Source organism: Corythoichthys intestinalis, chromosome 7 (assembly GCF_030265065.1).
Source record: "Corythoichthys intestinalis isolate RoL2023-P3 chromosome 7, ASM3026506v1, whole genome shotgun sequence".
Lineage (NCBI taxonomy): Eukaryota > Metazoa > Chordata > Actinopteri > Syngnathiformes > Syngnathidae > Corythoichthys > Corythoichthys intestinalis.
This window is the reverse complement of record NC_080401.1, coordinates 36,586,286-36,600,162: the sequence shown is the minus strand read 5'-3', so window position 1 is coordinate 36,600,162 and position 13,877 is coordinate 36,586,286. Positions and strand designations below refer to the sequence as shown.

General features: G+C 40.8%; 1 protein-coding gene across 1 annotated transcript in view; it reads right to left on the bottom strand.

The window, feature by feature from the left end:
- Nucleotides 1–13,877, bottom strand: part of LOC130918675 (voltage-dependent R-type calcium channel subunit alpha-1E) — a 312,447-nt gene that overhangs the window by 37,832 nt on the left and 260,738 nt on the right. Inside the window, exons 39-40 of the mRNA XM_057840588.1 lie at nucleotides 13,695–13,822; nucleotides 5,039–5,135 (exon numbers count right to left, since the gene is read on the bottom strand). Of these exons, the coding sequence (XP_057696571.1) occupies nucleotides 5,039–5,135; nucleotides 13,695–13,822 (225 nt within the window). The remainder of the gene's footprint in view (nucleotides 1–5,038; nucleotides 5,136–13,694; nucleotides 13,823–13,877) is intronic.

Here is a 13,877-nt window from a genome sequence, read left to right as displayed (position 1 = left end):
ATTAAGAATGTGTTCGTCATTTCTTAACTTATAGCCCTTACAGACACATTGACTTTTTAGAAACAGATCTACCGTGGCAGAAAAAACTCACATACGTTAATAGAGTGGCTATGTCTGCAGTTATTCAAACATTAAATCTACTTTACGGTCAAACATTCAGGTTTGGAAATTGTATCACGTTTCAGGGGCATGGCGTTCATGTTTACAGAGGCAGGGTTTCTGGTCTATGTCATCAGCTTTTCACGCCCACCACAATGCGACATAGGCCGACTCAAAAATGGGGGGCGGAGATTCGCAATGTGTATTGAAACATGTGTCAAATCAGTCTCCCGCGGCAACGCAAGGAAGATGCATCTTCTGAAGACTCTCCAAAAACTGCAACATTGTTGGTAGGTCGCTATTTAACTCTTATTTGGATGCTTTTCATTAAATAGAGCATGCTAACTATCAAAAACTCTTGTAAGATAAATAAATAAAGTAGGGTGAAGTTGTACCCAAAAAAAAAAAAGTATACATAAAGCATGCTAACTATCAAATGCTCTTGTGAAAATAAATCAAACCTAGGTGATGTTGTACCAAAAAAAAACAGTATCAGCAGCGTTGAAATGTTCAAGCAAACTTGACAGACGTTGTGCTTTAGAGTAGATGAGGTGACGCTGTTTGGGAAAAGATCAAAAACACTGTTGAGTTAGAAAAATCTAGAAAAGGCACTCATGTAAGACTTTTAAAACGTATAGCTCAACAAAACCGTCAAAGTCTGGAAATTTGGTCCACAGCCGGGGAGGAAAGATGCTTCGCAGCGCGCTCTTAAGGTAGGCTAACCAGAAATGACTTTTTAACATTGCATGGCTAAACTAACCTAATCGCTGGGACCACCCCACGCCGATCACGTGGTCCTACATAGGTGGGGCTGTCTGGACATGTCTCAACTATTCTTCTCATCAAAGACGCCCCACAACACCTGCATGGCGGACCCCCCGCCGAACGCAGACGCAGTGTCTCACCACGAACACACAGCCCGCTTCCTCCTAAACCCCTCGCCACGTTGGGAGACCCCAAATAACAAAAGACTACCAGACACCCTGGCGCCTCAGCTCCACAGGTTTCCTCTCACACCTACACACGAACCAGACTTCAGAGACACCCAATAACCATAGTTCTTTAACAGGTGTCAAAAGGAACACCTAACAATACCATATTTTTGACTGTTGCACAAAAGGGGCGTTGCTTACGTCATCCATCAAAGGTCATTTGCATAAATTTGACAGGTGCTGGCCAATTATCTTTTTTACTGTATTTGTTTATTACAACCAGGGGTGCACATAAGTGGTCCGCATGCGCGCATGCGTACTGGACGTATACAAACGCGCTGGCCCTCAACGGCTTCCATACGCTTTTGCGTACCGATGGCTGACCACTGTATTTGCGGCGGACACGAGATAATCACTTCTCAAAATGTCGGAGGCAGGCCCCACTGAGTAATTATTTCCGTGTTCCCCCACCCCCGTCAAAGGACAGACAGACGACAGAGACGTCACCGGAGCTACCGAAAAAAGGACTTTTGCTGAAAAGTGGCTGCAGGAGGTACCATAGCTAGAAGCAAATGATGCTCGCACGGATATGTGGTACAAAATTTGCCGTGAGAATCGCTGATAAGAGCAGGGCATTTTATGTAGGGTCCAAGAATTTCAGCCATCCAAACTTTGAAATGCACGAAAAAAACAGAGCATGTGGCAATTAAGCAAACTATCGATGTCAGGCAGCACCCCACTCGCCCTATGGACAAGTGGCGGAATAAAGTTAATGAAGAGCAGTGCCATGCACTGACAAACGTGTTTTTGCGCGCATTTCACAAAGCTAAACATGCACGTTCAATGAGCTCTTATGAGGAGGAGAACATCCCACTTTTACAAAGGCTTGGAGTTAATGTGGGAGCCGCATAATGCCCTTTATTTTGAATTAGTACTGCTTTTATGTTTATTTCTTTACATTTCACTTCAAAGTAATGGCAATTTTGTTGTGCCAGTTGATGTTAATCAGGCATTAATTGTTAATATAATTAATTAAAGGTATTTGGCTCTAACTAAAGCTTGTCATAATTTTATCGCATCAGGCGGGTCGGCTCTCAAGCTCAATGAGGACCAAGTCACATCTCCAGGTCCTCCTCTGAGAACCTGGGCAAACCTGGGCAAAAAAAATATGTGCCCCCCCGAAATCTAACAATAAATCAACAAGATGGCATTAGCATTAACATTTTGTTAAAGCGATCCATGGATAGAAAGACTTGTAGTTCATAAAAGATAAATGTTAGTACAAGTTATAGAAATTTTATATTAAAACCCCTCTTAATGTTTTGGGTTTAATAAAATTTGTAAGATTTTCAATCAAAAAATAAACTAGTAGCTCGCCATTGTTGATGTCAATAATTATACAGTTCTCATGGTGCATCAAATCAGTCGCACCCAACCGCCAGGAGAGGGCGACAAAAAACAAGTGGACATGACACTGCTGTCATTTTAATCTGTTTGCGCGGGGCATATGCGTTAATTGCGTCAAATATTTTAACGTGATTAATTTAAAAAATTAATTACCGCCCGTTAACGCGATAATTTTGACAGCTCTAGTAATAAGGTAATGAATGCACTTGTGGCGAAACAATAGCGTATGACGGTTAGCAACCGTGTGGCTTAGTGTGGCTAACTCCCCCCCATCCCACCCGTCACGCCAGCGAGTGAAAATCAGGCCTATGTTTATTCTGCATATCCTGGCAGCCTGCCTTTTTTTCCCTCTTTTTTTTTGTCTCTTGTTGCTCTGCCATCTTTGCAGAATTCACGCGAAAGGGTTTGCATCGACTTCCGTCTTTATAATGAATGGGGAAAAGGTGGAAGTGACGTATGCCGTAAAGAAGTCAGCCCATTTGTAGTTTTTTTGTGTGGCAGGGTTCCTGCCACCCTCCTCAAAGTTAATTTGTGCCGGTGAAAGCGATACGGACCCTCTCAAGATATAAAAGGTGTCATTCAACTAGTTTTCAGGAAACATACAGTGGGGCAAATAAGTATTTAGTCAACCACCAATTGTGCAAGTTCTCCTACTTGAAAACATTACTGAGGCCTGTAAGTGTCAACATGGGTAAACCTCAACCATGAGAGACAGAATGTGGAGAAAAAAAAACAGAAAATCACATTGTTTGATTTTTAAATAATTTATTTCCAAATTAGAGTGGAAAATAAGTATTTGGTCACCTACAAACAAGCAAGACTGGTTCTCATAGAGGTCTAACTTCTTCTTCAACCTGTATTAATGGCACCTGTTTTAACTCATTATCGGTATAAAAGACACCTGTCCACAACCTCAGTCAGTCACACTCCAAACTCTATTATGGCCAAGACCAAAGAGCTGTCGATGGACACCAGAGACAAAATTGTAGACCTGCACCAGGCTGGGAAGACTGAATCTGCAATAGGTAAAACGCTTGGTGTAAAGAAATCAGCCGTGGGAGCAATTATTAGAAAATGGAAGACATACAAGACCACTGATAATCTCCCTCGATCTGGGGCTCCATGCAAGATCTCACCCCGTGGCGTCAAAATGATAACAAGAACGGTGAGCAAAAATCCCAGAACCACACACGGGGACCTAGTGAATGACCTACAGAGAGCTGGGACCACAGTAACAAAGGCTACTCTCAGTAACACCATACGCCGCCAGGGACTCAAATCCTGCACTGCCAGACGTGTCCCCCTGCTGAAGCCAGTACACGTCCAGGCCCCTCTGCGGTTCGCTAGAGAGCATTTGGATGATCCAGAAGAGGACTGGGAGAATGTGTTATGGTCAGATGAAACCAAAATAGAACTTTTTGGTAGAAACACAGGTTCTCGTGTTTGGAGGACAAAAGAATACTGAATTGCATCCAAAGAACACCATAACCACTGTGAAGCATGGGAGTGGAAACATCATGCTTTGGGGCTGTTTTTCTGCAAAGGGACCAGGACGACTGATCCGTGTAAAGGAAAGAATGAATGGGGCCATGTATTGAGAAATTTTGAGTGAAAATCTCCTTCCATCAGCAAGGGCATTGAAGATGAGACGTGGCCAGGTCTTTCAGCATGACAATGTTCCCAAACACACAGCCAGGGCAACAAAGGAGTGGCTTTGTAAGAAGCATTTCAAGGTCCAGGAGTGGCCTAGCCAGTCTCCAGATCTCAACCCCATAGAAAATCTGTGGAGTGAGTTGAAAGTCTGTGTTGCCCAACGGCAGCCCCAAAACATCACTGCTCTAGAGGAGTGCTGCACGGACGAAATGGCCAAAATACCTGCAACAGTGTGTGAAAAGCTTGTGAAGAGTTACAGAAAACGTTTGGCCTCCGTTATTGCCAACAAAGGGTACATAACAAAGTACTGAGATGAACTTCTGGTATTGACCAAATACTCATTTTCCACCATGATTTTCAAATAAATTATTTAAAAATCAAACAATGTGATTTTGTGTTTTTTTTCCTCCACATTCTGTCTCTCATGGTTGAGGTTTACCCATTTTGACAATTACAGGCCTCTCTAATATTTTCAAGTGGGAGAACTTGCACAATTATTGGTTGACTAAATACTTATTTGCCCCACTGGTCCCCCGCAACATATAAAAGAGGTGTCCTTCAACTAGTTTTTAGTCAACATATTATCACAAACGTTATAAAAATATTTTATAAAGGTTGAAAAGTTACCAAGTGTTGCTTTGTAATAAAATTTTTGGCCACTTTACCCACCTCTGTGTGACGTATGTCCCGTTAAAACAAGATAATAAAACCAAAAGCCAGAGTTGAATGTAAGATTAAGCAATTTAAAGAACCGGGATGTGTGTACACCAATACAGTTGTCTGCTAAAAAGCAAAGAAAACCAGGCATTTCATCTGCAAATGCATAACTGCTTCAAACGAACAATAGAGTGTGATACAGTGAACAACAAAAAAAAAAAAAGTGTTCTTAGCGAATTAAACACAAAGCTTGATCTTCCCGCTGAGCGAACAGCCTCTTTGGGGTCTACCTTATAAGCCACCTTAGACGGGCATTTCTTGCCAAGGCCAAGGGGCGGCGACATGTTGGTCAACATCTCATACATGTCAGTGTAATGGATACGACCACTGCAGACACCGCGTAGTCATGATGATGGGAGGATGTGATGAAGGGGAGGAAATGGGAAAAAAAGACAACAATTTGAAAGGGGGAAAAGGATGGTGGAGAAACAAGAGAAGATTATTTCAGTGCATCACACAACAGGAAAGAGAAAAATAGGTTGCATTGTTTCTATGCTGAAATGAGGGCATAGAAATACAGGGAAAGATCTTTGAAAGAATGAGCAAAGGAGTGACAGCCTGGATCTGGTGCAAATGACAGAGTTACAACGTGCATGCGTGTATGAGAGATTAATTAAACCAGATCCAAAGGGCAAAAAGAGAAAGGCTTCCCGCAATTAGCTTCACATTATTGTCAAGAAATTCCAAATCACATGAATGCCGAGAGATGCTCACACCGAGGCTCTGAATTGAATGTACTCTGCTGCCTTGCTTTCCTCACTTTCAGCAGCTTTTCATTAACTAAGGCCCACAGACTTTTTCAAGAAAATGATTTCAGGCTTTAATTTAATAGATATCGTCTGTTACTTCTTATTATGACTCACTTAAGAACCTTGGTTAGAAATATGGCAAAGAAATGGAAGTCACTGTAATTATAAAAGTTTAAAAGACAGGAAGTACTGTACTTTGAAAGGGCTAATTGCTTCTCATTTTTATATTTCATATTAATTACCGTAATTTTCGGACTATAAGGTGCACCAGACTGTAAGCCACCACCCACCAATTTTGACATGAAAACGACATTTGTTCATAGATAAGCAGCACTGGACTATAAGCCACAGCTGTCATTACAGTATTATGGGAATTTTACGCCAAAAAATATGAACTATTAACACTTAATTTTATAGCGGCCAAATAATACGGTCATAAGACCAAATAAACTACCATGAAGCTTTGAACTAATTGGCTGCAAAACTTCATTGCTTCAAGAAGCTTCATTTGGCATCACTGCTCCCTTGGAGGAGACAGTCAACCTCTGCTGCCACCTGCTGTCAACACTGTTGTCACCAGACACGCCTCCTGGCATGCACTGCAGCGCTATAGATGCATAAAACAATCAAAATGTATGTTCTGTGCTAATTATTTCTTCAGTTACTGTTCCAGTTGTTTTATTAATTGCTAGTCATTGTATTTGGAAACACTTTATTTGACAGTGGCGCCGTAAGACTGTCCTGAGACTATCATAATTATGACATGACACTGTCATGAGCATTAATGAATGCTTATAACAGATGTCATTTAATGTTATCCGGCAAATTGTCCGCTTTTGAATAGATGTTAAAGATCCAAGCTGGACATAAATGAAGTTAGTGATATAATTTGCCGGATGACACTTGATGACATATGTCATAAGCATTCAATAATGCCCATAATAGTGTCATGTCATAATTATGACAGTCTTATGACAGCCTTATGATGCCGCTGTCAAATAAAGTGTTACCTATTAACCCAAATAAATCTCCAAAATAAGCAGCTCTGGACTATAAACTGCAGGGGTAAAAATGAGGGAAAACAGTAGCGGCTTGTACTCCAAAAATTACGGTAGATGTATGCTTATGTAGTAGTCAAATATCTTAAGATAGTGAATGGTTTGTTTCCATTAATTGCAAGCATCAGAATTATAATTCATAAAATATTTCACCCTGAATCAAACAACCCCAAATTTATAATACGTCTTTTAGAATCCAAACTTTCTGTGCCGAACATGCATTGCTTCGTACAGTAGGATCTCTATATACGAATTTAATTCCTTCCAGGACCTGGATTCTATGTCGAAATGGTCATATGTGGAGCGGGATTTTGGTCCTTTATAAATACTTCAGGTACCATTACGAATACCAACTAGGCCTGCAAGCAGGACTGAACGGGCCCTCGCAGTTGTGCGCAACGCAGACGTCACACAACTCAGACGGCACGCAGGCCAGGGTGGTGGCAGATTGTCCCCCTCTCATCATCTCATGACAACCTAAATGCTGGAAACTCGCCTCTTTTTGGGGGATTAAAAATGCATTCACACACCTAGGAGAAAAAAACCCTATTGAAGAGGGTCCTATAAAAAAGGAGGCGCTACTGAGCTGTGCAGCCACGGCCAAAACCAAAACAAATCTTCTTATTGGGACAATTCGACCAAGTGTGCCAAATTTCGTGACTCTGAAAAGTGTCTAAGTCCAAGAAAAAAAAAATCTTTTAATGTCGAACAAAGGGTCGTCATGGCACAGACAGAGACATGAGGACATGGGCCTTAAAATGTAGTATTACAAAAGGTCTGGTAACTACAATGACCAACATGAAAAGAACTGGACATGTATATGAAAAATAAGTGACTTAATGTTGCCACTAGTTGGCGCTGCAGAGTTGAAGCAAATGACCCCTACAGGACCCTTTAGGGTTCAACTCTCACCAAGCACGGGAAGTTTGACACAGATATGCTGTATATCTGCCAAGTTATGACTGTTCAAAATTTGTGAGGAGACAAAATGACAACAGTCTTTTCAATTTCCTGTTTGGACCCCTCTGCTTCAACCAAACCTCAATATTTTTCATCAGGCACCTGAACACTTGCCTTAAGGCTCCTCTGAAGCAGGTTTGAGCTCAATTGATTTTTTCCCCTTCTTATAAAAAAGGGCATTTCCTGCTCCTACTAGGGGGCGCCAGGCCTAATTGGTAATATTTCAATGCAGTCGTGTTCAGGCTGGGATACTTCACATACATGCCAGATATGAAAAAGATTGAACGTTGTATCAGGGAGTTATTAGTCATCTTCTGAATTTGGTGTTTTTTAAAAAAAAAACATGGCCGACTTTGGCACCCGGTGCAGGTCAGGCCCGTGAATGAAAACACACCATTTTTATAACTTAAGATTTCATATGTCTCCTGAACAGTTTCACCAATTTTGAAGACGATCCAACTAACTAACCAACAACAGTTAGCTATACCACTCACAGTGTGTTTATATTGTGGGATATGCTATTATTTCACTATCACTAACTAACTGCTAATCTCTCGGCATTCACACAGTGTTTACATGTATGTTCTTGTGAGCATGAGGAGTCCCGTCCCTTAGTACCCTTACACTGGACTGTCTTCATTCTTTGATTATCACACCAGAAGAACACACTCCTATAAGAGTCAAGCAAGGTGGTGACAGTCAGTGAAGACGAAAGAAGAAGGAAAAGGGAAGAAGTTAGCAAGGGTCCCACGCGACGGAGGCAGATTGTCTTTTTGCTGTTGTCTCTTTTAGGGGGTTGCAAACCTTGCATGCCACCCTGTGGGGGCAGTTCTTCCCAAAGCCCAGGGGAGGCGCGATAGAGCGCACAACTTTGTACATCTCCTTATAGTGGATCCTACCGCTGGAAAAAAACACATGAGTCTTTAGTTTTTGATCAGCTAAACCAGAACAATTAGTAAGCTGTAGAGAAAAAAATGAAATCAATTTTGGATTCCGCACCTAAACATTAAGTGTGTGCCAAAAAATCGATTGTTAGATGCATCGCAATTTGACACGTGACGATTCGATTACGATTCATAGATGTTCAAAAACGATGATTTTCCTAATAACTATGACAGCCGCTAGTAGCGGAATGAAATTGAAGACACGTTTGACGCCTGGACACCTTTACCGGATACATGTGTTGATAAATCCTGTGTGCGTCTATGAGAGGTGAGTACACGAACCCTCTTTTACTGTTTAGTTAATATAATTGTTGTTTTTGAGATTTTACTAGTTAGCGGCGAGCGCTATGCTAATTAGCGTCTCCGCTAACATGTATTCCCATGTCAAGTTGTGCGTTGTTTGGTGGTGTACAAAAGTTATTTCAGATGCAGAACGTTTAAAACCAGGATTAAGTACAGCAGTAATACTACAAACGTGCGAACTAGTACAGAAGTCTGTGAAAACAAAGTATATTGGTTAAAAGAATCTTATATCTAAAGACACTTTGTTTGTTTCCAGAAAATGTGGAATTCATTCCACCACTGTAAAGTTTATTGTATTGTTGAGGGGAAATAAGTACTGCCTTTGAAACAGCATCTCAACTGTGTTTTGTATTGGCATGTTGAGAAATAAGTACTTTAAAATGGTTAATGTTTTTGCACTTTCTTGTAAAAAAAAAAAAAAAAAAAAAAAATTGTTGTATGGGCATGTTTCCATCGTTCCTGTTGAATTATTAGGATATTTTTAATAAATAATGGACATGAATTTGTTTGGCTACTTTATAAATTAGTAATGTATGATGCATCGACAATCGTGATAATCGTAATAATCGTCAATACCGTGATAATCGTTCAATAATTGAATCGTAGCATCCTGAATCGTAATCGAATCGAATGGTGGGGTGACTAAGATGGCACACCCCTACTAAACATTGGTTAACAGAAGCTGCCAGTCCTTAAACACAAGTATTTCCTAATTGTTTCCCTGTGAAATAAGCTTTAAAGCAAAGGTGTAGGTTTGGTCTCAACATTGGTAGGGACGATATAACAGCATAACCTGCATGTACACTTTTTGCTGGGGACGGGACATTCATAAAACCAAACAGATTATTGAACGAGGTCAAAGCCACATTTCTCACGAATATGAACCTAATTGACAGGCGAAATGATTAAAGCAAAAATAAATCTGCATTGACTAATCCTAACTTTTATGAGAATTAGTTCACGTGATACAACGTTCGATTCAAAAACTACTAAAGAAACATTTTGAAGTTCAAGTCCCTTTATTAAAAAATGGGGAGCTGTCCAAGAATGGGTTCTCCTTTGGAGGACAATAGAGCACCCTAGACTCTAAAGGTGTGCAAAATTTCCGATTCTTAGATTATTCGCGATTCGGCCGTGGAAGATTCGAGAACGATTCACAAACATCCAAATTCCGATTATTGAAATATGCCAAGTAAAGCGGAAGTACAACACACTCAGCGCGCCGCGCGGTCAATGAGGAACGGAGCGAGAGTAGCTAAACATCATGCTTCTCATTACCCGGCCCCTCGGGTAATGCCAATGCTCAACTCACGGCTCTAGCTCAACTCATGCCACGAGATAAAAAAACACAACAACATACCTGACTGCTGCCGAAAAGCTGCTACAAAGTAGCATAATGTTATGGTAGATATCATATACTGTATATAGGACTAGATGCACCATTGATTCGGTAGCGTTAGCAGCTCACCTACAAAAAGCTAGATGCGGGCGTTAGTAAACGGCCGCCATCTTAAAGCAGTACACCTCCCTGCAAGGCTGTTGTAGCGAACCTTCCAAGCAAACCTAATTAACTTTTTATCTAAAATACTCCTAAATCGGTAAAATATTGACTTGAATCTATCTTTAAAATAGTTTTAAAACTTTCACATGTCGAAAGTAGACAAAAGGGAAATTATGGAATAACGGGAGCAATTTTAACAACTTTAACGGTTGATTCACAACATTAAATTAATTGAATGTAGTTTAAAGCTGCTGATACAGCTGGAGTTTTTTTATTTACTGTTATTTTTGTATATTTGTTTACTGCTATATGTTAACTTGATACTGAAATAGTTGTTTGGTTTAGCCTGAATGTATTTTTGAACAATTTTATTTAAAAAAAAAAAAAAAAAAAAAGGAGGGGGGTGCATCAATAATCGTTTTATAATCGAATCGGAGCCTCTGAATCGTAATCGAATCGTTAGGTGCCCAAAGATTCCCAGCTCTACTAGACTCAAACTAAAGTATTGTAATATAAAAGTGATTTGGGAAAAACTTCATGAAAAAAAATCAGAGATATTCAAGGACCGATCTATATTTGAGGCATCCTAGACTACCCCAAGACTCGAACCAAAGCACTCTTATGAAATTCTTTTTTTTTTTCCCCCATGTCAGTGTCCCTCTGTCGTGAACCCATTCTTGGGACGGTAATGCACATAATGCAAACAATGATCCAAATGAGGGACGGCTAGCTTGACTTCGTTGTTCCTTGTGGTGGCTGTCCTGACCGCAGTAGCTTTGAAAGTTACACAGATTAATGTTATGCTAACTTTGATGCAGGTCGGACTTTTAGTAGAAAAATTAGTGGTGTTCCCCCTAACCTCCACAACATTGATGTCTTTTTACATTACTTACAGTGGATTGTGCTGGCCGAAAAAAAAAAAATCCCTCCTCTTCGAAGGGGGTGGCGGAAGTGGCATGCTGTATTTCTGTCGGCGGGGTTGTGTGAATGTGCATGTGCGTGTGGCGGGAGGAGGGAATGGGGGGTCAAGTCATCAGCCAATCAAACGTGCGTTTGAGGGGGAAAAAATGGACCAGCACATTCAGCAAGTGAAAAGGGATAAATGTAAGTGGGAACATAATGAAAATAATTCACTTAATAATGGTAGGCTCTATTCTATCCTTACAACATATCGGAAGACAATCTAAATTACCTATATAACTGAACTCAATATGTAATGCAAATAAGATGGCTTAAAAGTTGGTGGGTACAATTTGAGCATCCTGAAAAGTTGGTAGTGTTATGTCCCTACCGTCCCTATACAAACCTACGCCCTTGCTTTAAAGTATTTGTCCAACACAGTATTAGCATTTACTGTTCTTACAGTGGGGCAAATAAGTATTTAGTCAACCACTAATTATAGAAGTTCTCCCACTTGAAAATATTAGAGAGGCCTGTAATTGTCAACATGGGTAAACCTCAACCATGAGAGACAGAATGTGAAAAAAAAAAAAAAAAAACCGAAAATCACATTGTTTGATTTTTAAAGAATTTATTTCCAAATTAGAGTGGAAAATAAGTATTTGGTCACCTACATACAAGCAAGATTTCTGGCTGTCAAAGAGGTCTGGCTAGGCCACTCCAGGACCTTGAAATGCTTCTTACGAAGCCCCTCCTTTGTTGCCCTGGCTGTGTGTTTGGGATCATTGTGATGCTGAAAGACCCAGCCACGTCTCATCTTCAATGCCCTTGCTGATGGAAGGAGATTTTCACTCAAAATCTCTCGATACATGGCCCCATTCATTACTTCCTTTACACAGATCAGTAATCCTGATCCCTTTGCAGACAAACAGCCCCAAAGCATGATGTTTCCACCACCATGCTTCACAGTGGGTATGGTGCTCTTCGGATGCAGTTCAGTATTCCTTCTCCTCCAAACACGAGAACCTGTGTTTCTACCAAAATGTTCTATTTTGGTTTTATCTGACCTTAACACATTCTCCCAGTCCTCTTCTGGATCATCCAAATGCTCTCTAGCGAACCGCAGATGGGCCTGGATGTGTACTGGCTTCAGCAGGGGGACACGTCTGGCAGTGCAGAATTTGAGTCCCTGGCAGCGCATTGTGTTACTGATAGTAGCCTTTGTTACTGTGGTCCCAGCTCTCTGTAGGTCATTCACTAGGTCCCCCGTGTGGTTCTGGGATTTTTGCTCACCGTTCTTGTTATCATTTTGACGCCAAGGGGTGAGATCTTGCATGGAGCCCCAGATCGAGGGAGATGATCAGTGGTCTTGTATGTCTTCCATTTTCTAATAATTGCCGATTGTTGATTTCTTTACACCAAGCGTTTTGCCTATTGCAGATGCAGTCCTCCCAGCCTGGTGCAGGTCTACAATTTTGTCTATGGTGTCCTTCGACAGCTCTTTGGTCTTGGCCATAGTGGAGTTTGGAGTGTGACTGACTGAGATTGTGGACAGGTGTCTTTTGTACCGATAATGAGTTAAAACAGGTGCCATTAATACAGGTGGAGCCTCGTTAGACCTAGTTAGACCTCGTTAGAAGTTAGACCTTTTTGACAGCCAGAAATCTTGCTTGTTTGTAGGTGACCAAATACTTATTTTCCACTCTAATTTGGAAATAAAATCTTTAAGAATAAACAATGTGATTTTCTGTTTTTTTTTCCACATTCTGTCTCTCATGGTTGAAGTTTACCCATGTTGACAATTACAGGCCTGTCTAATCTTTTCAAGTAGGAGAACTTGCACAATTGGTGGTTGCCTAAATACTTATTTGCTCCACTGAATGTTGCTGTGGCGTAGAACATCTGCAAACATAACATTTAATACTTTGCAGCTAAACAACTTTGGAATGAATGTGTCAGGCATGAGTCGAACAAGCAGTTGAGGAATGAGGTGATGTAGACCCGATTAGCATAAGGAGAAGCAGTTGCGAACAAAAACTGTCTAATTTTCAAAAACAATGTACAAACAAAAGAAATGTAAAAATGTCAAAGTGCTAACAAAAGACAGGGTATCAAGAATAAAGTTGTGAGAACTAAACAGGGCAGGGGCACAGGAAACAAGACTGAACAGAACCGGGGAGCTTAAATATGCAGACATGGGGTACTGAGATGAGATACAGCTCATTATCACCAACGGTAGAAAGGAAATGATTGGCTACACACAAGGAGCTGGAAATAACAGGCGGCATGAATTGGTAATCACAAGGACAAGACGCACTGAGGTAAAAATCAGAAGTCTTGTTTTTTGTGAATTCTTTGCAACGAATATGAAGAGCATGAAGTGAGCTCAAACACATTCCTCCTGTTTTACACTCATGGCAAGAGCAATCGTCAACGTACATTTCCAAACAATAAAACGAACAAAGACTGACCAGGCAGCGCGATCATACTCTCCCCAGATTCGGACAAACTCATCCAAGTGATGTGGGCCCAGGATAGAGGAGTCACGAGTGAGATACTCAAAATTGTCCATGATCACAGCCACAAACAAATTCAGCATCTGGACAGAAAGATGGTTATTTCTCCCTCATGATTGTACTAAAAGGTAAAATATT